The sequence below is a fragment of the Carettochelys insculpta genome, chromosome 13, assembly GCF_033958435.1.
Source record: "Carettochelys insculpta isolate YL-2023 chromosome 13, ASM3395843v1, whole genome shotgun sequence".
Classification (NCBI taxonomy): domain Eukaryota; kingdom Metazoa; phylum Chordata; order Testudines; family Carettochelyidae; genus Carettochelys; species Carettochelys insculpta.
Window position 1 is genome coordinate 30,912,391 of NC_134149.1, and position 24,675 is coordinate 30,937,065.

The window sequence follows — 24,675 nt, forward strand, 5'->3', positions numbered from 1 at the left end:
CTGGGCTAAGAGATCTGACTGCAGTGGTACCCCCAGAAAGCTCCACGGTGGGCATGTGAACCAAAACCAATCATTTTGCCCAAAGCCCTCTTATTCTCTGGTGCCAGCAGGCCTGTGGAGTTTGACTGCTTCTTTGGTACTGGTGAGGGGAAACAGTACTGGGCAGGAATAGTGCCAGGCACATTCCAGTGATGTCAGTGCATTGCACAGCAATGCTTAAGTGCCAGGTATACAGCCCAATCAAGAGGGCTCTGAGCCTAGACGAAGCACAGCTTCCATGGGTCAGGTCCTGAAGAGAATATCCTTTTGAGTTTGACAGTGAAAGCTTGTGCAGATCATGAAGTTGTCCCTTCTGTGAGACTCCCTCAAATACATTAACTGCTATCATGGGATTGCTAATGGGCACTGGCCAGCTGTACAATGAGCATAGCTTAATACACAGGGAACTGGGCATGGCCCCGCCCACGGCGAAGTCCCAGCTGGGACTTTAACTCTTATACTACTACTCCAACACTTAATTTAGTGGTAGGTCTAAGTACCTAACATCTACAAATAAAGGAAACAACAATGGACTGAGAGTCTCTAACGCTCTCGCAATACAAGACAAAATGCTATGATCAATCCTCCTGGGTGGTACAAAGGAACAGAGATTGTAGGGTAGGTGGCACCAAACACAAGAATGGGGTGCTCAAAGGAGTACCATTGCAGACCCTATGGATATTGTGAAAGCAAAGACATCTCCATCAAATGCACACACCTAGAAGAGAAGCAAAATGAGCAACAACTTGAAGCAAACTACTAAGTTTTTTTTTTAATCTATTAAGGTAAAAAGCAAACATTCCACTTTGTAAAAGGGTTTAAAAATATAAGGGTCTGTATTTCTCTTATGTCCCATTCTTATTATGGGCTATATTAACACATTGAAGATGAAAGCAAACATCTTCAAAGTATGATTTTTGGGAAAATCAGGAACAGGAAGGGAGAAACAGGATACATGTAGAGCCCTTGACAGTACTTTAACAAACCCAGTTTCAATACCACCACCAAATGACTTAGCTCAAACCACTAGTTGAGGCAACTATGAATGGTTAATAATATTTACCTCACGTCCATTTAGTCTCCCAATAGAGTTTAATATATTGACACCCTTGTCCTTGTCAAGGGCCACCTAACACCCACGGTGCAGATGCTCAAATAGCACAAGCAAAGAGAGAAGGCAGGTTCACTCATTTCATTCTCATTCCTACCAATCTCCTTCTCAATGGTTACGGAGATGGAGCACCAGGCATCCATCAATCCCTTCTACTTCCAATAGAAAGGAAAAGGAGACCTGAAATGTTGGGGAAAAGAGGGACCATGGTGTTATATGGTGGAGTGGGAATGAGGGAGAAACAAGAAAGCCCCAGCATGAGGGAAGGAAGGGGGAGTTGCAGAGAGTCCTTGAATAAGAGGCAATGAAGAGACACACAGGGGGCTTTGGGGAAGAATGGAGAGATTCAAGGAGTTCCGGATGTGTGTAATTAGCTCAGCATAGGGAAACAAAGTATGCACCCTAGAGTATCTTATCATACATTTAGCTGAATATCTCAACATTTGGCTAGAGTCACAAGATTAATTACTGTGCATAGATTGAAGTTTAGGTTTTTCTCGCTGTAAATCCCACTGACCTGTCTCAGAATCCTTTTTCAGGACAGACCCATAGGCCTCAAACCCACAAGCCATTCTGTTCTCACAAAGCAGCTTGCATGAGTGTCCCCATGTAGACAAGGCCAATCTTTGTTAATACTATCCATCACTCCAACAAAAATGGTGGTTTTGCTACGGTATTGAATAGAGGCACTGACAAGTTAAGAGTGATATTTTGGAATACATCTCGCCTCGTATTTACAAAGCTGGCTTAATTATTAAATCAAAAAATGTACTTTTCACTGTTAGGTTCAATATTTATATAGTGCATGCAGAGTGGTGAAAAAAATATAATCAGTTTCACTTTCTGGGTGTCATTCAGTAAAAATGGTTGGTGTTGCCCATACTGAGAGGAAATACTTAAATCCTCTCTCAGTGCAACAAACAGCTAGCTTGTATTGAACATATCTGTGAGTTACTAGATCCATATATTTTCACCCTAAACCACTTGACAACATCCTTATCACCACCTACAGCATGATCCCATACTATATATTCTTGTATAACACCATGTATTCAGCCGGTGAAGCAGGCAGTAATTACTTAAATAGCACCAATGCTTACAAATAACTTATTTAAGCAACAGACACACAGATAGTACAAATAGTTTGTAAAGAGATTTCACTTATAAGAGAGATACTATTATTCACTAAGGTCTTCGTGTATTTAGGATATATGTTTCAACATAAAGGTTACTTCCAAATTAAAACTCTCTACCTGTCAAAACCAGAGAAATAATGCAGGCAAGGACACACAAAAAAGCATTCCATAGCTTTATTAACAACAAATGCTCACTGATCTGTGAATAACCTGGAAAAAAAAAAAAAGCTAGGACTATTGAGTTACTTTACCAATATACCCATCCATCATAAGAGAACAGGCCTCAGAATGATGGATTACTTCACCTCTTCAATGTTTATCCCAACGAAGACTCTCTCCTCACGGGAAAAACAAACAGATCATATAAACAATCATGCTAACTACACTTACCCATTGCAACCCTATGGCAATGTGAACTGTAAATACAGAAAAATACCTAGAAGTGTTTTTTTAAATAGTATGCTGACAGCCCCATTATTTAAATTAAATACAAATAAAAAGTTCAGAAAAGAGGAGCACAGCAAGTATTGTTCACACACGTACCTTTTCTTTAAGTGCTGAAGTACTGACTTGATTCATATTTACAGAACTTCCAAGCTGAATTTTCAGATCAAAAATGAACTTCTCTTAAAAACTGGTGCAAATCTACACAAATATGGAACTTACCCTGACAAAATATAGGCTTCCCAGAAAAAATGAAACAAACACTATTGAGCTAATCCTGGAAGGCTTGAACAATTATATGGATGTCTCAAATGCAAGAGCACAGTATCTCATACCAATCTCTGAAGCCTTGGTTTCTTACAAAAAGCTTCCAGATCCATAGGCAAAGCCAAATATATTCTAGAATGGATTCTCAGGCTACGTACAGATTTGGAAAACGCATGTTAATCAGAATTAGGGATGTTAAAATGGTTAACTGGTTGAACCCAGTTAACTGTTTTAACCTAGTTACACTGCCCAGCCCATCTCCCTCACCCATTGCAGCCACAGGGCCCCACCACAGATGGGGCTGCTCTTACCCAACACAGCAAGCTGTCGCTGAAGTTAACTGGCAAATGCTGATTAACTGGTGATCACGTCAGTAAGCCTAACGCTTATCTGTTAAGCGGTTAACATTCCTAATCTGAATGGAGAAACAGCACCCAGGACTCATTTCAGATAGGATCCCTAGAGATCACCGGAAAGTTCTCTTTCCCTCCTAATTTCTCGGACATCCCAAATATTGAAATCTACTTATTTTTAATGACTTGTGACAAAACAAGACAGAAAGGAAACTCAAGCAATACTGAAAGAAAAGCGAAATCTGACAGGACAACACCGGGTATTTCTCTGAACCTTTCCAAAAGATACATTGTTTTGTAAACCCACAGTGTCTTCAATTCAATCCCAAAATGTAGTGTCTTCCATTATAAGGAATTGTATTTTTCCTCAAGAAAGGTCATTTCCTCCTGGGAATGCCTGGCAAATATCCAGAAGCAAGAACCCAAGCCCATGACAAGAAACAAACTACCACCTTTTGAAGAATTTTTAGGTCACCCACCTAAGTACCTGTCAAAGCAGAGAGCACTGGAGCCCAACACTTGAAACTCTAAGTCATGACCCACCCAGTTAGTCAAAGATTATAAACATTCAGGATCTCTATTTATAGATATTGTCAATTCACTCTCAAAATTATCCATATAATACTCCAAACAAAAGTGGTTCCGAACCTGGGGTCCACAAGAGTATTGCAGGGCTCTGTAGGGAAAAAAAGATAAATAAAAATGATCACAGAAAACAAGTTTAAAATAAATTGCAAAGTTACAATCAATTGCTGTCGGAAAACTTATGCTGTGTTGCCTTTTGTGACGAAATGATCATAAAAGTTAGAAGCATACAAATGTTAGCCATACACTCAACGTGGATCTGTGGCTGAAATGAGGCTCACTGAAAAGAAAAGAGGCTGATGAGCAGAGTAGAGCATCTAATCAAACAGATATAAATGAAAAGTGAGAAAACACTCCACTGACTACTTAAAGTTTGGATTTACTTGGTCTGGCAGTGAGGCTGAACTGTGATCAATGTGCATCCTGTGCTACAAGGTGTTAGCAAAGAAAGCCTAAACCTGCCAACCTTTGCCGTCACCTTACACAGAAGCATGGTGAATATGAGTCCAAGCCTGTTGGTTTTCTTCAAAAGAAGCTTACCAAGTTCAGGGAAAACAAGCTTATGATGATGGTGATGGCTACTGACAACACAAGGGCAATAGAGGCCTGTTACAGGGTAGCCCAACTAATAGCCAAGATGAGAAAGCCACCCAAAATTGGTGAGGAGCTAATATTTCTAGCAGCCAAGATGATTGTAAATAGCATGCTTGGGAGAGGCATGCAAACAAATAAGTCTGATACCACTGTCGAATAACACCGTTCAGCACTGAATGGAGGAAATGGCAGAGAAAGTGAGGGAACAGATGATTAGACTAGAGTAAGCGAGAGTCGCTCCTATGCCCTACAAATGGATGAAATGACTGACAGTGCAAACATGGCACAACTTCTTGTCTTTGTCAGGTATAACTACAGTTGGGAGGTAGACGAGGACTTACTTATTTGCAAACTAGGAGGAGCACTTTGAGCAGATCTACAGAGGTGGTTGTTCCCCTCTATTCGGCACTAGAGAGGCCACATCGGGACTAGTGCATCCAGTTTTGGGTCCCCCAGTATAGAAAGCATGTGGATGTGCTGGAGCAGGTTCAGTGGAAGACAATGAAAATGATTAAGGGGCTGGAGCACAAGACCTATGAGGAGAGGCTGAGGGATTTGGGCTTATTTAGTTTGCAGAAGTGAACTTCCTGAAGGGGTGTTCTAAAAGGGATGGAGAGAAATTGTTCTCAGTGGTGACAGACAGCAGAACAAGGGGTAATGGTCTGAAGTTACAGAAGGAGAGGAGTACATTGGATATTAGGAAAAACTGCTTCACAAGGAGGGTGGTGAAGAACTGGAATGCGCTGCAGAGAGAGGTGGTGGAATCTCCCTCCCTACAGGTTTTTAAGTCCTGGCTTGACATAGTCATGGCTGGGATGACTTAATTGGGGTTGAGCCTGCTTGGGAAAGGGGGCTGGACTCAATGACCTCTTGAGCTCCCTTCCAGCTCTTTGATTCTATGATCAGGTTATATTTATTTCCGATTTGGCGTGGAACTCCTTTGGTTGGTTGATGTATTTTCCCCCTGTACACTCTAACTTGTAAACTGAATCCCAGGGAATTAATCCTCTGTGCTCTAACCTGGAAACTTTTTAAGTTGCTTTTGTTACACCTAGCAACCAACTATGCTTTGTTTTGTTTTGTTAGTAAATAACTTGATTGGATTCTCATGTCCTAGAGGAGTGTCTGTATATATTTGTGTCCAGACTAAAAGGTCAGCTATTAGATTACAGATTCATTTCTTTCTTATGTTTTCAAGATATCTGCTAAGGAAGGGGAAAATCTTGGGGTTACCTCACAGGGAGACATCCAAGTGTGTCTTCCTGGGTCTTAAAGGGAAGTGTTCTCACTTTGTGGTGGTAGGGTCAGGGAATCTGTGACCTTGGGGAGCTTTTTCAAATCGATGGTCTACAGAGGCAAAGTATTTTTAAGGTTTTTGCAGGCCCCAGTCTTCTGCATGCAGAGTGTCAGAGTGAGGATCAGTCCTGACTAGGGTGACCACATTGCCCTATGGCAAATACAGGGCAGCAGCCTCTGGGGATGGGGGTGGGGCTGCTGTCCCATGTCAAGGCTCTTTGGCGATGGCGGCTCCTGCTCCAGGGTGAGGCACCAGGAATGGTGACTCTGTAGCCTCCAATGGGGAGGCACCAGGGATGAAGGGGAGTAGAGGATGGGAGCTCCAGAACTGCCTGGTGGGGGTGCGTTGTGAAGTCTCCTGGTGGAGGGGGCAGGGAATGAAGTGGGAGCTGCCTCCCTGAGGTAGGGGAGGCCAGAGAATGATCAAGTGTAGGGCACCAGGGAAGGAGGCAGACACCCCATCGTGGAGTTCGCTGGCAGCCAGCGCTATTACCATGGGGTGCCATGGAATGGGGCAGCTTCCCCACAGAGGAGCTCCCCTGAAGCAAGAGTTGCTGCCACAAGGTTCAGAGGTCCAGGGAACACGGCAGCTGTTCAGTGGAGGAGCTCCCTGGCAGAAGAGGCTGCCATCCCAAGACACAGGGAAGAGGAGCCCTGCAAAATACGGGACAAGCACCCCATTTTTTAAAAAAAGTCAAGACGCCTGTGAGACAGCTTAAATAAGGGACTGTTCCAGGAAAAATGGGACAAATGGTCACCCAAGCCCTGACAAAAGACCTACATGGAATTCCTCAAGGTTACCTGAGAAAGCCTCTCCACAATCTGCCAAGACAGATTTGTGCCAAATATGACAACCAACAGGAAGTCACTAGACTGTACCACTCCACCTGAAGTAGTTAAAAAAAAAAAAAAAAAAACCAAAAAAACCCACACACACTGCACTCAGGTTGAACGCAAAAATGCACCTCTTGCCTAAGCTTTCAGCAATGGTATTTACATGCATTCAGACACTCTCATGCTTCTGTTTTCATTTAAAAGCTCAACGTGGCTTTTGTGGTCAGGAAGAGTGTCACCATTTTTACTCTTGAAAGGCACTCAGATACTTTAATAATGTGTGTTAATGTGTAACTAAAAAGGTGTAGTAGCACACTGCATTTTAAATATAATATGAAACAGTACAATCCTATTCCTACATTGCTGAGTATTTCTCTCCATATTTTTCTTCATTATCTCATAAGTATTATAAATCCACCCACTTCCATCCTACAAGTATAGAACAGAATCTTTCAGGATAAAACATTTCAGTGTTGCTTGCTTCTACATAAAATATAGAAAGAGACGTTGGAATAATTTGTGTAGCGGAGATGCTGACAGCTAGACCCTGCACAGATACAAAATTTATATCTGCACCTACAAAAATAAGCTGCAGATATCTGCATTGACAACTGCTGATGTGGATCTTTCAGGGCTCTACTGACAGCCACTGAACCAAATTGCAAATCCTTTATATAATTGAAACCACTATAAGCCAGGGGTTATAGATTATTATTTCTGAAAAATTGAGGGGTGTGAGGGTGGAAGACAAGCTAGGAGTCTTGAGCAAATTGTTGCTCTGAGCCAAATCATAGGTCTTTCAAAACTGTCTGAAGTAGAAAAAAGTAAATTAGTGAGAAACATTTTAAGGTCAAAGTAAGCTCCAATGACTTACCAGGACCTTCTAGGAAATAAATGTGTACCTCATTCCTCTCATTCCATAGACAAATATGCTTTGAACCTTTGTCTTCTCAAAATAAAGGGTGCAGCTCTATTTAATGAATTTAAGCTTTCTTCTTTCTATTGATGACTTTGCAGTCCTTTTTAATATTTCAACTTCTGCATGTAAAAAAATTCTGCCTGATTCAATTACAAACTAGACCCTTACCTCAAAATCATGTTCTCTAGTTCATAAATGGGTTACCATACCTAAATGGCTAAATAACATACATTCTGGATTTTAAAATGACCATGAAAATCTCTCATAATCAAATTACTGTATTGGCCAAGTCAGACTAGTAATTCTTGAAAGTTAATGCTCCCACTGTGGTAACATTTTGATTGTCCCCTACAATGTGAAGACCAAAATTATACTAAATATTCTAAACACTCAATCACAAAGGCCTTATGCCGTGTAGTATAAAAATAGTTTGTGTTGCATGTTGATTGTGATCTTGACATGCTCTCTGTTCCCAGATAATGCTCAAGTGTTGCATTACTTTATGTATTATATTTTCAAGATAGTTGAGAAACAGCTAGGCCAAACCATGCTGGGTGCTGTCCTGTTAATACAGACGTTTTCCATGTCAGTTCCCTATTCTTATTGCATAATGCCTTAAATTCAGCTGGTTGGGAACAGAACCCCATTCTGGAGGTCTGAGTGCGGAGAGGCTTTTCTTCAAGGTATGGAATGTCATTGTTTCTGTTCAAACACAATTCCAAATACCGTCTCAAGAAAGAAAGGATGATTTTGGTCTCATAGCAACAGATGAAAAACAAAAGAAGCTATAATAAAGTTACTTTGCTTTTCAGCATGGAATCATGAAGATTCCAAGAACCTTTTCTTCACCACAAATCCAAGCTATGGAAATAGAAATCTCACATCTGTACCATTGGGATGTATATAATGGCAATATAAAATAGTTTAATTTTCTCTTCTTAAACATACCTGCTTAAACCAATAAAGAACTATCACAGCTTTTATTCACTCAACCATCTTCAGTAGTTATAAAGTGTTGTACTGTTTATGCAGCATCCATTTAGAATGCAAGGATGTGACTTACAAATGTCTTTGAATCATTCACATAAATATGCATGCATGCCATTTATAATAGTAGCCTTGATGAGATGAGTGTAGCTAGCTGCAGGAAAGGCTTATGAGGCTCACATTAAAACAGAATATAGAACAGTGGTTAGAAATCACAGAACAAGTGACACCTTATTCTGATAACCTGGTGATAAAAACTGTAGGATATGATGTATAGGCAGTGGAGTTACCACTATACTGTACAGACTGAAGAATACACTTTAGATACTGCTCAGTTTTAGGAAGACAATATACATGGAAGGTAATCTATAACAGAATTAATAGAATACAAAAAAATAAATTACGATTATCTTCTAAATTGTTTTGACAGTCACAAACAAGAAATTTTAACATTTCAGATTATTTTCATTAGTGACACTTTAAAGCTTGTAAAAAACCGGTAAGCGTACAAATTTCATAAAAAGCAGTTCGTCTGAAGCACCTCAGATACTATTCTCCTCACTTTAACTCCAAATATTCACTATTACTCGAAATACAAGTACCAAAAACAGTGGAATATTGTGGGCACAATCAAAACATTTGTCCAGTTTGAAGATTTCTTACAGTCTCAAGGATATGAACAACGGTAGGTACAAACTTTCCACAGAGAAGGATGTTTAAGACTATGGTATTCCTTTAAACCTACCATTGTTATAGAACAGACAAACTATCAAGTGCCTGGCTACTTAGGGTCTTCTGCAAAGGTGCACCAGTAAAACTGTAGTGAAGAAAACCCATCTTTGACAGAAAATGAAGACAATAAAATCGCACCCATTCAAAGCCTGTTAGTGATTTAAAATATTAGATACCATCCCAGTGAGAAAGATTAGTAAGAAGAGTATCAGAGTGGCTAAATGGTGAGAAATCACAACCACTCCAGTCTCACTTCCATGTGTAGACCTCCAGCGCCAAGTGAAGCCCTGCTGAAGTAAAAGAAGCACAAGAATCCACACGCACTGATGCAGCTACAGGTTTGGGAGCCATAATGTCTAAAATACATATATATTTGTTTAGCTAAGAATTTTCATTAACCCTTCATTTTATCATCCAAGATCATGAGAAATTAAGAATAAGCCATTTTTAAAGCATGACTTAAAAGACCACTGCATGTACTAAGTTACAAAATATTAATTTTCAATACCAACTTGGATACATGCCTAAGACATGCCTCTTCTTATCTTAATTATTTCAGGGACATATGTGGTATGTATGTATGAAAACTTCTACAGAAAGAATCCAGAACTTCAATGTTGGTATATTCTGTCAACAATGCAGTATGAGGACTCAGAAACTGGCTCAACAAGGAACATACAATGCAACAACCACCTCCAGCCCAGGTGCCCAAAGCCCATTCAGGAACCCAGTGTCCAGCTCTAGGGCTGCTGCCTGTAGAGGTGGGTTTGATCTCCCTACAACAACAACAGAGCAGGGAAAGGAGACGTCCTGTCTCTGTCCAGCCTGGCTGATTTCGGGAACATCAGATTTCACAAGGCTGGGCTAATTTTAATGTGTTACATGTGAAATATGTAGTGCCTCATTAGCATAATGGCAGCCGCGGCACTTCAAAAGTGCCGCTTTTGATCACGCGCAGCTCGTCTACACAAGGTCCTTTTCGAAAGGACCCCCCACACTTCAAAATCCCCTTATTCCTGTAATTCATTCCTGCAACCTTTAATACAGATAGATAAAGGATGTGTTGAAGCAAGGTGGTATATGAGGATTATCTAATGTAACAGCTAACCACAATTTGGAATTTGCAGATAACGAAAATAATCAGTTAGGATAGAAATAACAGATGTGAGAACAATCTAATGACATTAATATGTATGTATATGTCATCAACACATACAAACATATCAGCTTACAGAGAAAGTATACCCTTACATTCTGTGGGTAAGGAAAGTAAGTTTGGGCACAGAAGGTCTCAAATGCTCAATCTCTAGAGGAAGATGACCCATCATGCCAAGGAAGCTTCTAGGCTTCAAGGCTTCTTCACTCTCACTTTTGTTAACCTTTTATGAGTCTCTTAGCTCTTAATTCTAAGTTTTAATTCAGTTAGCTACGTAAAACTCTAAATCAGATTCTTTAGCCTTCTGTACCTCTTAAACTTCTCCTAAGTTCTGCACCTCTGACTCAAGAATTCAGGAACTCTAAATTCATTTGGTGTGCCAAAGCCACGGCTTTGATCACCAGGTTATCAAGGAAGGGAGTGAGAATATTAATCAAAAGCTTTATAGTACATTACACAACACCTATCTCTAGAACAATATTATTGCCTTGTAACTCTGATTTTACTATTTGATTAGTACTTGAGTGTCATTTCATTTACCTCAATAAAAAAATCTTTAAGGCTACTTTTGTCTCACTGTGAGCATCCTCGTCATACATCCTTGCAAACACAGTACAGCCCAATTCTAGAACAAGAATCTTCTGATTAAATTAACTAGCAAGCCTGTAACTCTCATTAATGTAAAATAATATTAACCTCTAAGGCAAAAACAGTGATTATGAGTGTTCTTACAGCTGTCATTGAGGCAACTGACATTAGCATCTGGATTTTGGCTCAGGAACCAAACTGAAAATGCACATTAGCCTTCATTCATAGCCACTGGACTGTTATTTTTATCCCAATTACACATCTAGGAAATTGCCAATACAAAAATAATTATTAACGTTCAGTGTCTTTGCAAAATCTTTATTCTTTTTAATAATCATGATTATCAGCTAACAACTGTGCCCAGAACCATTTTTCTTCAGGTTATAGTTGTGGGAGCACGAGCACCTGGTGGCCGGGCCTCACTCGCAAGGCAGAATGACCATACACTCCATCTTGGAATGCTATCATGCAAAGGCAGGGTGGCCTGAAGCCAGGTCAGGAGAAAGAAATCAGAAAGTTGACAAGTAGTTGGAGAGTCCCCAAAGAGAACATCCTGACAAGCAGATAGTAAGTCCCCAAAGAGAACAGCTGGGGCAAGTAGCTGGAAGCCTCCCAAAGAGAACATCTTGGTTATGCAATATCAGAGGGTCCTGGGGGGAGGTTTGGAAAATGACCAAGGACAGAGGAAATATTGTAACATGTTCTGACAGGCTGGGAGGATAGAAAGCCCAAATTAGGTAACAAACACTTTAATTGGCCAGGTATCGAACCCCCAAGTAAGAAACAGTATAAAAGGTGATTTAGAGGGAATAAGGGTGCGGGCTCCTGGACACGAGGAGGGAGCTAGCAACTTCCAGTCCAGACAGCAGACCCCGGCCTGATCACCCAGACGTCACCACCATGAAAGGTCCCAACCAAGCCGTATCTCTGACTTGAAGGGCTGCTATAACGTAGTTGTTGGTGAGATGTGGGAGCGTTGGATGTTATTGGAAAGTCACATGTAATTATATACAGCTATATGTAACCTAGTGTTTAGCCTATGCCAAATAAATAAATAAGACAAGTGTTAAGTAATTGTAGTTACGAATAAATGAATCAATCACTATTGGTAAATACCACTAGCTGGACTAGCTGGGGCTATATAGAAAATTATTGGGATTTAGAACAGCCACAGGGCATTGTGGTGTTTACAATTGGAGTGTTATTGTTCCTGGTACTCATTATACTGTGGAAATCTAGTTTTTAAATTAGATACACTGAATCACATATTGAATAGTAACAGAGAGTAAGCCGTGCTAGTCTATACACTATCAAAACAAAAAGCAGTCAAGTAGCACTTTAAAGACTAGCAAAATAGTTTATTAGGTGAGCTTTCATGGGACAGACCCACTTCGTCAGACCATGGCCAGACCAGAACAGACTAAATATTTAAGACACAGAGAACCAAAAACAGTAAGCAAGGAGGACAAATCAGAAAAAGATAATCAAGGTGAGCAAATCAGAGAGTGGAGGGTGGGGGGGGAAGGTCAAGAATGAGACTGAGCCAAGTATGCAGACGAGCCCCTATAGTGACTCAGAAAGTTCCCATCACGATTTAAACCATGTGTTAATATGCCGAATTTGAATATAGGTCCAGTGATAGTATTTCCAGAGAAGACCTAACCAGGTTACTCACAGAATCACGGGCACTTTCTCATGCTCCTCTGCTAACATCATATATGCCATCAAGTGCCAACAATGCCCAGATGCTTTGTATATTGGACAGACTTCTAACTCCCTTAGACAAAGGGTCAACGGGCACAAAACAGACATCAAAACACTCCAGATCCACAAACCAGTTAGTCAACATTTTAATGGAATGGGGCATTCTGTCAATGACCTCAAGGTATGCGTGTTACTGAAGAGAAATTATCGCACCGTTTTAGAAAAAGAAGCGGACGAGCTGACTTTTACATTCAAATTCGGCATATTAACAAATGGTTTAAATCGTGATGGGAACTTTCTGAGTCACTATAGGGGCTCGTCTGCATACTTGGCTCAGTCTAATTCTTGACCTTCCCCCCCCACCCCTCCACTCTCTTATTTGCTCACCTTGATTATCTTTTTCTGATTTGTCCTCCTTGCTTACTGTTTTTGGTTCTCTGTGCCTTACATATTGAGTCTGTTCTGGTCTGGCTATGGTCTGAAGAAGTGGGTCTGTCCCATGAAAGCTCACCTAATAAACTATTTTGCTAGTCTTTAAGTGCTACTTGACTGCTTTTTGTTTTGAATCGCATATTGCTGCTACACTATATAAGGCTGCTATAAAGGTGGGGTGGTCGGTCCCGGGCCACCCGACTCCCTCCGCTGTATCAAACCCCACGTGCACCCACGGGACCCGGAGTAGGTCGGTACATCGTCAATAATGTCATTGCATGAACCCAAACACTCAGTACGAAAAGGCTATCTAGTAAACAATTAACAAATTAGATGAGGGGCTGAGTACTTTCTGGCAAGAGTCTCAGACCTCAATTCAAGTGTGGAACTAAAGCGCAAATTCCTTTAACCTGCCAACAAGTGCAATGGATTCCTTTCAGAAATGCAGCACTTTAAGTGACTTAATACTATTCTGAAAGGGTAGGCACAACTTTAAAAAAAAAAAAAAAAAAAAAAAAGGGGTAACGTAGCACATTCGCTACGAATTACTGCCAGGGCTGACCGACCATTGATAGCCAGTAAAAAAATTCTACTTACAGTCTTTGTAAAATTTACACCATAATATTTAACTTAGCAGACTCTTAAAATTTCTGCTTTTAAAAACAAATGAACTTCCCCCCACTTCTAATCAGTCACACTGAAGCCAGTTCAGTGCTACACTGCTCTAAAAAAAAATCTATTTTGACCTGAACATTTTTCTACTTTACACAAACACAAGGCAAACAAAAGTGATGTTATTGCAGTCTACAGAGATTAATTTAGCATTACACTACCAAATATTTTCATTTTTATTAAAAAAAAAGTAAGAAGTCCTGCTTACCTACAGAAACATTGTGGGAGCTCTCCTTGACCATACAAAGGAAACAGAAAGGGCGTATTGCCATAGCGGCCAAGACACTGAAGAAACTTCTTTGTTGCCTTGAGCCCATCTATGGTGCCACTGTCAGCCTCCGACACCATTGCAATAGAATGCAGAATGAAGTGCTGCAAGTTAGATGTTAATTTCTGGGTTTTCAAGTATTCTGAAAACTTATATTCCTTGTAATCTGTTACAGAAAATATATATATATAATTTAAGCAAAGGATGCAGGTTAACAGCAATTTTTCCTCATAGTACATCTCCAATCAAAACAAACATTTAAAGTTGTAGTAATGACAACTTAATATTTCAATGTGTCACATTGGAAATAGATAATCCAAAGTGAGGACAGTTAAAAATGGACTGTCAGGTTTGACTTTGAATTAACAAAAAAAACAAAAACAAACAAACAAACGTCATAAAAATTCACTTTTAAGAGTGACAGAAATCCACTGTCTGTGAGGAGATTCTGGCACATTTTAGGAGAACAGAGTAGTAGTGACACACATGAAAATGTTTTAATTCAATGGCATGTTACTTGATCTAAATATAACGTCTCTACCATTTAGCAATTTCTATTAGGGATGCAAAATAACTAAACTGTTACACCCCCTAGTATAGTCAGTTACAGCAGCATAAATGTGTTTTTATACTAGTATAGCTTATTCTCATAAGTGAAAAGTATAAGCTCAAGTGGGATGGGGCATCTTGAAACTAGCATAATGCACCACTTGGGAGATAAGGGTGTTGCAACATTTTAATTATATGGGTGTGTGGTTAAAATGTACAAGCCCTTAAAACAGCTTTTTAGTCCTGAAGGATGAACATTTGGAATATATTATTAATGGCTGACACAAAGAAGGAAGAACTGAATGGAGATGAGACATATCCAGGCAATGAAGAGGGGATGATAAGGATTTATTTTCCTTTTTTAAATTATTAACATTATTGCTAATGCATTTGTAGATACATAAGTCCTTAAGAAGCTATCTGAATGCAGATTTTGCATATCTGTAACACTTCTCATATTTGAAATAGAGAAGTCAAATACTGTTCTAAGTTTAATTATCATAGTTAAGTAGCTGAAATACAGAGAGTCCCCTTTAAAAGAAAAAACAGTTATTAACTATGATAACAAAACTTCTACATAAGCTTCTATATAAACTTCTATATAAGTCCTTCCATATAATTAAGAAGTCTATCTCCTTAAGCTTTTTCTGGTCATTCAAAATTCAGGAACATAATTCGGATACTTAACTACAATGACATATGCAAAATTATATTTTCTATTTGAGCTTCAGTCACTGTTTTATAACAACAAACATATTTTAATACCTATGTACAGCCATGAAGCAAATCATAAAATACACTACATTTTCTTTTATTATATTTTCTTTATATTAAAGGTATGTCAGTCTCTCTCCATTGTAGGCTTCCTATATTATATTACATTTTAGGGAAAAAAAAGGCTTTTAAAAAAATTATTGCCATGCACTAGCATTAGAAGTCTGCCGTCCCTAATGAATTCCACTCAAGAGAAACATCTTTTAAGTTCTGAAGACTTTCATTTAGCTCAAGTTAGCTAAAACTATATCTAATTATATATATTATTTAATAAAGACTGCTTTAAAATCTGGAAAGAAAGTCTGTGTAACTATCTCTGGAAGTAAAATAAATCTAAGTCATGCTAGCATATGAATCAATGAATTGCATCTAAAATTGATGTGGTGTCTCCTTTTCTGTACCTAATAAATTTTCTAAACATCACCTATATTCTCTCTCTGAGCACCTCTATTTCTTTCACCAGCAGCAAGCCTGAAATTGCCTGTAATCTATAAAGCACTTTGGTCTAATGAGTTTTTACCTTCAGGATCTATCAGAGTTCATCACTAGTCCATCACATACTTTCGTCTGCTAGTTTTATCATTTCATTACCTATATTGACCAAGTCTCCTTTCTACTGGCAACTCCCTAGCGTTATGCACATTATCATTTCTGCCACCCAACCCAATGGTCATATTCGGCCAAAGCAACTCCAAATTCACATACACTCCCTTAAATACCTTTTAAGACTGTGACTAATAGCCTCAAATATTTTCTTTGGTCAAAAATAATGTCCTTTTACATCACCTATTAAGTAACTGGATTATTCACTCTCTGAAGTCTTTGTAATGTTTTAGGTTAGAGCCACACTACAGCAGTCGATCTTTCAGGGTTTCATTTCGTGCATATGAGAAATAATGATCCAAGGGGTCACTGACCCTTGTACTCCTCACAACTGGCGAGGAATAAGACAAGTCGACCTTCTGTCATGTAGATGAACATGGCAGTCAACTGCGGATAAATTGATTTTAGCTATGTAATTGGCACACCTAAAACTGCATAACGGAAGTCAACTTTATGTCTAGTATAGCCATAGGTTTAACTTCCTATGCTTTTTGTTGCAGTTTTATTTCCCACTTATTTCCCAACTTTGAATGACAAAGTGCCTCAGGAAAACTGCTCTCATTCCAAGATTGGAAAGCACATCACTACATCCTTTGACATCTTCAGTAGCTTCCAAGTAAACACAAAATATAATCCAAATTAGCTTTGATTTTCATAGTTTTCCTTGGGTTCAGCTCCCTTCTCTTTCACAACCGTCCACTTATTCCTACAACAGCCAGTTCAACTCTACTCAGATTTGGTCTTCTTTCTCCCATCCATGTAACTCTAGTGTTGGGGGAGTACTCTCTGCCTGCATGCCAGAACTGCTCCCAGGTATAGAATTAAAACAAGTTTTTTTTAAGGGCTTAAGACTGACATTGTACAGTGGCTTAAGGCTGTCTATTCAGGGCATCAAAATAAGATTTATTCATTATCCAAGAGAGAAATAAAACCATGGGTATCACACTGTGTTATCAAATACCTCAGTGAAAACAAAAACTACTTTATAACATTTTGAAAACCAGAAGCAATAAGTAACAGAAAAAAAAAAAAGAATGAAACAGGGAGATAAAAGGACTTGGAGATTGAGAATCAGAATTGAATATGGACATGAAAAGAGCAAGAAAAGGTCAAAACATAATTTGAAACAGAAAAAGTAAATGGATGAAAACACAGGAGCACTATCAAAACTACACGTAACTGAATGAACACACAGCTGTGCAACTTTTCAGTAAAACGTACTACCTTGGTATTCATCAGGATGTTGTTCATAGTCCAAACAAAATGTCAAAAATTTCATTAGCATTCTTTTTTCCACCATAGTGAGCTGTTTACTGTTGAAGACATCTGCTCTGGAACAAGGTACCTGGAAAATCATATTTTAGCAGTTTTTCAAAGGGAAGAAAGGAAACAGAACCTGTCATATTGACTACCTGCATTTCAGTATTCATATAACTCTAATGCTGTAGTCTGAAAACAGAATATTAGCTCTTTTCTGAAATCTAGTAGCTGAGTCAATAGTAGTTTGACTTCATCTTAAGGTCTAAGGCAGCAGACTACTAGCTTCTGCATGCCTCTTTTCAGCTGAACCTAAAACATGGTTGTCTAGCTTTTGTAACTGTAGTTCTTTGAGATGTGTTGCTCAGATCCATTCCATCAGGTGTGTACAGTGCATGGCATTCACAATCTCTGGAGAATTACTCCCTTGGTGGTACCTGGTGAGTCAGCTGCAGCACCTTCAAGGTGCAGTATATAAAACTCTGTCAACCCCCAACCCACTCTGTTTCTTTGCTGTCCTATTATTCTGACAGAGGGGAAGAGAGTGGGATTCAGAATAGATCTGAACAACATCTTGAAGAACAACAGTTACAAAAACCTAAGTAACTGTTTTTACTTCTTGGAGTGACTGCTCATGTGCATTCCAATAGGTGACTCACCAGCAGTTTCCCCTGAAGATTTGGAGATCACCTGGCTGATGACTGCAGGACCATCCTGCCAGAAGCCAAACTGGCCCATGCCTGCTGAGTGATGACACAGTGGGACATGAATATGTGGATGGATAACCATGTGACTTCCCAACAGATGTCCCAAATAGGGACATCAGCAAGAAACACCACAAAGGAGGCCTGTGCCCTCATGGAATGTGCTGTCAGAGCCACTGCTGGGACTTTAGCTAGATCGTGGCACACCCAGATGCTGAATATGATTTAGGATGAAAGGCGCAGAACTAATATGGGGATGCCTTTCATCCTCCCAGCTATTACAAAACAAAGAATTGCATTGATTTACAAAATGGTTTCATACATTCATTGTGAAATGCCAGGGCATGTTTGATGCCCAGGAAGTAGAAGACCCATTCTCTATCTGTGGCATTGGGTTTAGGCAGGAACACCGATAAAAATATATCCTTGCTCATGTGAAACTGGGAAGCCACCTTAGGCAGAAACACTGGGTAGGAACAAAGTTAAAGCTTGTCTTTCAAAAAGATGGTGTAAAGTGGTTGTGAAAGAACTCAGAGTCCCATCTGGCCAATGATCTTGCACCAGAAAGGCCACCTTTAAATGAGATGTATGACAAGAGGCAGGTTGCCAGGTGCTCAAACTGTCTTTGAAAGGACCAGGTTCAGATCCGATGGAGAAACTGGGTCATTGATCTCAGGATATAACCTGTCCAGAACCCACAATAGGGTCTCCAAAAATCAGTTAGGAACCTCTCCACAACAAGGTTTCTGAAAACTGATTTACACTCATCCCCCAGATGGAAGGTGGAGATGGCTGCAAGGTAGACCCTAATAAATTAAACAGTTTAGGCCTGGTGCTCCAGTTGCAAGAGATATCCAAGGGGACAAAGGCCTGCTGTGGGAGGACTCCCTGTTAAGCAGACCAGAATGAAACCATTTCCACTTTGCCACATATGCTGCCCAGGCATAAGGATTACTCAGGAGCACCTCACACACAGAATCCGAGCACTAATATGCAAGTTGGTCAATCATGGAGCTTCCATGCCATGAACAGAAGGGACTCCAGGTTAGGATGCTGGAGCTGGTCACCGCCCTGCTCAATCAGGTCCAGGAACAGGGGCAGCTCTATCAGACTATCCACCAACTGAGTCAAGAGTATGGTGAACCAATGCCGTCTGGGCCAAGCCAGTGCCACCAATATGAGGGATGCTGTTGAGTAGGATCCTGTGTATGAGGGGAAAAGGGCAGTAAGGCATACAGCCGTCAATTTGACGAGAACAGGTGAAAGATAAAAACCCAGGGCTGTGGTTATAAAACAAGCAAAACAGTTGGCAGTTGCTCCTGTCATGAATAGATCCACCTGGGGGAAACCCCACTTGTGAAAGATGGACACGGTGACATCTGCCCAAAGCAACTATTTGCAATTGCTGAAAGAATGGCTGAGGCAGTCTGCCAGGGTGTTCTGCACCCTGGACAGGTATGAAGTGTATAGTTGAATGAAGTAGGCACTACAAAAGCCCCACAGGAGCAGAGCTTTATGACACAAGGGAGAGAAACAAGTACCACTCAATTTATATAAAACATTGTTGTGGTATTGTTTGTTAGTACCAAGACTTACTGGCCCCACTATTGGGGGAGGAACATTTGGCAGGTCAGGCACCCCGCCCTCAACGCCCTGATACTGACGTGACAGGAAAGTGCTGTCTTGGACCACCTGTCCTGATTATGGGGCATGCCTATGTGTGCCCCCACCCCCACCCAGTCCCATCTTTGAAGCATCCATAGTGAGGCTGACTGTGTGTACCACTGCTTGCACCTAAAGAAACTTGCAGCCACCAGACAGGGATCAGAGTAGGGGATCTAGCAGGGTCACTAGTCTATGAAATTTCTGACTGGCATGTAGCCCTCCACCAGCCATGACTGCAGCAGGCTCAGCCTCAGCTGGGCATGCTGCATCAGCACCATGTAGTTGCAGGCTGCCTTTTGACCCAAGATTTCATGCAGGTCTGGGAAGTGGTGGCAGGGAACCACCGAAGGGAGCGGATGAGGTCCAATATGAACCATCTCTGGAAAGGAGGTCTATGCCAGGGTGGAATCCAACAGAGCCTCGGTGAACTATATTCTTTGGGTTGACACCAGGGTGGACTTGGGTTTATTTGGGAGGAGGTCTAGGTCTGCAAAGACAGTCCTAGCAAGGGCTCTATGTGCCAGAACAATTCCCTAGACTTGCCCCTGTTCAGCAAGTCATCCAGGTTTGGATAGAACTGCACCTCTCACTTCCTAAGGAAGACCGCCATGACTGCCATGTATTTTGTGCACACATGGGGAGGCATGGAAATGGTAGTACCGTGAACTGATAATGGCAGTCTGTGAGCTGGGAAGAGAGGGATATGAAAATATGCAGCCTTCATACAAAGGGCAGTGTACCAGTCCCCCAGATCCAGGGAGGGAATGACCATGGTGGTTAGGGAGACAAGGCAAAACTTGAGCCACCTGATAAAGATGTTTAAGCGTCATAGGTCCATAGGAGGCCTGAGTCTGCCCTTGGCTTTGGGGTTAAGGAAACATTGGAAGTAGAACCCCTTGTCCCTGCACTCCCTGGGGACCTCCTACACTACACCAGAGCAAGGAGCACAAACACCTCCTCTATGAGATGCTGCTCATGAGAAAGGTCCCAGAAGAGGGACAGGGAAGAGGGATGAGAGGATGAGATGGAATGAAACGGGATAGAGTATCTCACCTCTAATATGCTCAGGACCCAGCAGTCGGAGGTAATCCAGGACTAAGCACAGCAGAAACATGACAAGCAGTTGTCAAATGGGACAGGATCTGGAGCTGTGCCTGAACAAGTCCTACTTGGGTTGACAAGAACAGGGACAGGCAGAAGCTTACAGTCTGAAAGACCTTTTCTGAGATGCAGAGGTATAGATCCTCAGAGATCTGAGGGTTGCTCTACAGCTCTGCAGATGAGACTCCATATTCTCCACAAAGAGCCCAAAAAAAAAAAATCAAAGGGGAGGTCTTGCTGGGTTGCCCGAGACCTGCAGCCACGAGTCCCTTCTCTTAGTAATGGCAGTACCCATTGTACAGGTGGCTAAGTCCACCTTGCCCGAAGCCACCTAAAGGGAAATTCTGGCAACCAGCTTGCCCTCTTTGACAAGGCCAGTGGTATCGTTGTGAGAGTCAACACCAAGGAGTTCTTTGACTCTGTTAGAACCACCCTGAAGTGGTATATAACAACAGCTGGGTAATAGGTAAATAACAGCTCAACAGTGCTTCCTGGTTAGCTCCCTCCCTCACCCCTAGTTGCAAGGCCCTGTAGAATAGACCTTACATCCAAAAAGGTTAAGGTTCCTTGCGTCTTTCGATTTCGTGCTGCTCCGGGTTGTCCTTGGCATTCCTTGTGGTTTGTTGCATCTGCTACAAAGTACCCTGGCTACAAAATAGGTGTTCCCACAAGAGGTATGAAGTAACAGCTATCAGCCCCCTTAGCCATAGGGACTATGGATTTTGAGTTTGCCACAACACCTTAGTCCTAATTTGTATAGTTTTAACAAATAGAAGGGCAATTCTGGAAGAGCTCTTAGGGGCTAAGATGTCCACTATATAGTCCACATCCTTGATAATTTCCTTTGCTTGCTGCTCGAGGTTCTGTAGTAGGGGCCGTACTAGCCCCGATAGGCAAGACAGGAAGCTTAGTAGCTAAATTACCCACTACAGAGTCATCCAGGGAAGAAGAAGAGGAGGCCTGTAAGACACTAACTTTCTGGGCCTCCAACTCCCCTGAGGAAGAGCCCATGGCTGCCTGACTCTCCAAGCCTTCTGGTGCCACTGTCACTGATACCACCTGCACTTAGCAGATTGCCCTAGAGGTGGGATTTGCATCCCTAAAGAGGATCCTGGTGCCACAGTCGGTGCCAGATGAATCTGTGCATACTCCTGGTCCCCTGGAGAACATTGCCAGACGTGGGGTCCCTGCTGAAGACCACTGGCACCGAGTCTTACACCAGCACTGACAGTGCCGCAGCCGAGTCCCATCAAGGGGTGGACTGTGCCATCATGGCAAACAAGTCCCTGGCAAACTCCAGTGTATCAGACATCGAGGGAGAGTCCAACTCCTCTGCCAAGTCCTTCTGAGCAGGGAAGTCCAGGAGTTGACAGCTCCAAGGCTTTTGGTTGCCCAGAATTATGAGGATGCTTCGTCAGAGACCAGCCTTTATCCATCCTCCTTTTCTTATGTGGCACCGCATAAGGGGAACAGTGCTGGAAACTCAAACTTGCCAGGGTGAGGACCGGTGTCCATGGTCCTTCAGTGTCTCTTTGCTTGGCATTGCGGGTCTGGCACTGGGGCCGATGTGCTGCTCACTGCCAAAGCCAGCATTGACTCCAGCATGGGTAGAGGGAATAGCTGCCACACTGAGAAGGAGCTTCAGGGAATGATCTCTTTTTTTTTTTTTTAAACCTGTGTGAGGCTTAAAGCTCCTGCAAATGGGCACTTACCTGTTTGATGGCCCTCACAAAGTGACTTAAGGCAGGAAGAATAAGCATAAGCTTCCTGAAAACCTTAAATCTCCAAGACCAAGGCATGCCGCAAACAGGGGATCTAAAACGTGGAAGGCAACTGCTGCTCCCCCATACTCATGCTAACTACTCTAGAGTCAAACTACTCTAATAACTGAACACACAACAGGTACCGAAGCACTTGCAATTCAAGAGGCAAGCAAGCTCCAATGACCATCATTGGCAGTTACGAAGGAACTGAGGGGTGTGTGTGTGTGTGGGGGGTGGTATATACACCACACCTCCCAGGCACCACGCCAGAGGGTCCACAGCCAACCTGACAGGTACCATTAGAAGAAAATTCTTCTGACAATCATGCACATGGCACACCCACACACCTATTGGAATGCACATGAGCAATCACTCAAAGACAAACATATAATTTATAAGATGAGCCAACAGTACACGCTTATAATAGCTAGAGAACAAATAGACATATTTTTGCAGAAAAACACTAGCAAACAGCTGCAAAATGTCTCATGAATATCACTTTCAACTCAGACATTTAAGAAAGACTAAATTCAACTTATATAGAGCATTCTAAAGTACCTGCTCCACTCTTCCTTCGCGAAATGCAAGAATCCTGGTGACATTTTTGAATTCTGCATACCGGCTAACATTAGACTTAGTTAGGAGGTCAATTAACAGTCCCCGAGAATAAAGCAGCTATACAAAGCAAGAAGAGAAAATATTTGAAGATAAAGAAAAACAAACACTTGCATCAAAATGAAGAAATAATCTTAGTGGTACCAGATTTATAGGATCTTTCACATAATTGTCTAAAAATAAGTACTGTGAAATAGGAGGATATGAGGAAATACAAAGATACCTGAATAAAACAATATTTTGTTAGTGGGAGCGATGAGACACAAAAGCAGCTGAAGGATAGCATCCCAGAAGAAAATATGTTCCCACCTATTAGTGCTATGCTTTTAGTGATTTCGCAAAATCAACATATTGGGTTCAAGTATCAGAGAGGTAGCCATGTTAGTCTGTAGCTCTGAGAACAACAAGAAGTCCTGTGACACCTTATAGACTAACAGATATTGTGGAACATAAGCTTTCGTGGGCAAAGACCCACTGTGAGGTGCCACAGGACTTCTTGATGTTCTCATATTGGGTTCAGTGCACTGGGAAGAGAGGCATCTCTGCTACTCAGGGACTGCTGGCTGCCAGTTAACACTGCTCTAGGATTTCAATAAAAGCTTGTGGTCATTCCTTGGTGTTTTGTCTTTCATCATCACCAGAATGGTGACAGAAATGGTCTTGTAGTCATTTGGGATTTGAAAGATATTACCAAGCTTTGTTCAAGGTCAGTTCTTTGTCTCCCTTCACAGCCTCTCTGCAGGAGGCCTTATCCACTTATACAATTATCTTTATATTGGTTGTTAATAAATCAAACCCTTCCTACTCCAAGTCCATTTTCTGTTCAGCCATTTTAGGCTTACCATTCTGACACTTTCTCCATAGCCAGCCAACTGTGGAAAAAAATTAACATGGCCAAACATGAGCATCTGATTTTGCTCCCTCTAAGTTCTGTCTTCTCTCCTACCACCATGACAAAAGCATGTTACATAGCACTCCAATTAGTGACTTGGGTGTCATTTTAAATTTAACTCTCTCTCTGGAACCACACACCAAGACCATGTCTTATATGTCTCTAGAGCACCAGGAACAATGGGAATCTGTCTTTGTAATGACCTCTACTAACATAAAACTAATAATTAGTAATTTAATACTGCATTGTTACTTTCTACAGAAGAAGCTATGATCTCATTTGATGTTGATCATATAGATGTTGATCTGTTCTAATTTACTCGTATGTTCAAACTGTAAAAATACCACAGAAACCAGATAATTAAATTAAAATTACAGATCTGTAGATGTAAACTGTAAAATGATGAAAACAACTTCATGTTTCTTTCCTTTTGCCCTCTACTGAAAATCAAAACCTGGGAAAGCCTCAGTTACCTTATTTTATGTAGATAATTGTTTTGCCCTTATATCAGGAATTTTCAAAGAGCCATGATAATTTTTCCATTTCAATCCTTTTGGTGAATCTTCATTTATATATAAAAAAACCAGGCCATTACCAATGCAGAAAAGAACTTTAACTTGCCATATTTTTAAAAA

At 41.1% G+C, this 24,675-nt stretch overlaps 1 protein-coding gene across 2 annotated transcripts in view; it reads right to left on the bottom strand.

Moving 5' to 3' along the window:
• CHM (CHM Rab escort protein) overlaps window positions 1-24,675 on the bottom strand; it is a 186,418-nt gene that overhangs the window by 70,033 nt on the left and 91,710 nt on the right. For both annotated transcript variants that reach the window (XM_075007568.1, XM_075007567.1), the window contains exons 6-8: window positions 23,092-23,208; window positions 17,268-17,388; window positions 14,058-14,283 (exon numbers count right to left, since the gene is read on the bottom strand). In XM_075007568.1, the coding sequence (XP_074863669.1) occupies window positions 14,058-14,283; window positions 17,268-17,388; window positions 23,092-23,208 (464 nt within the window). The remainder of the gene's footprint in view (window positions 1-14,057; window positions 14,284-17,267; window positions 17,389-23,091; window positions 23,209-24,675) is intronic.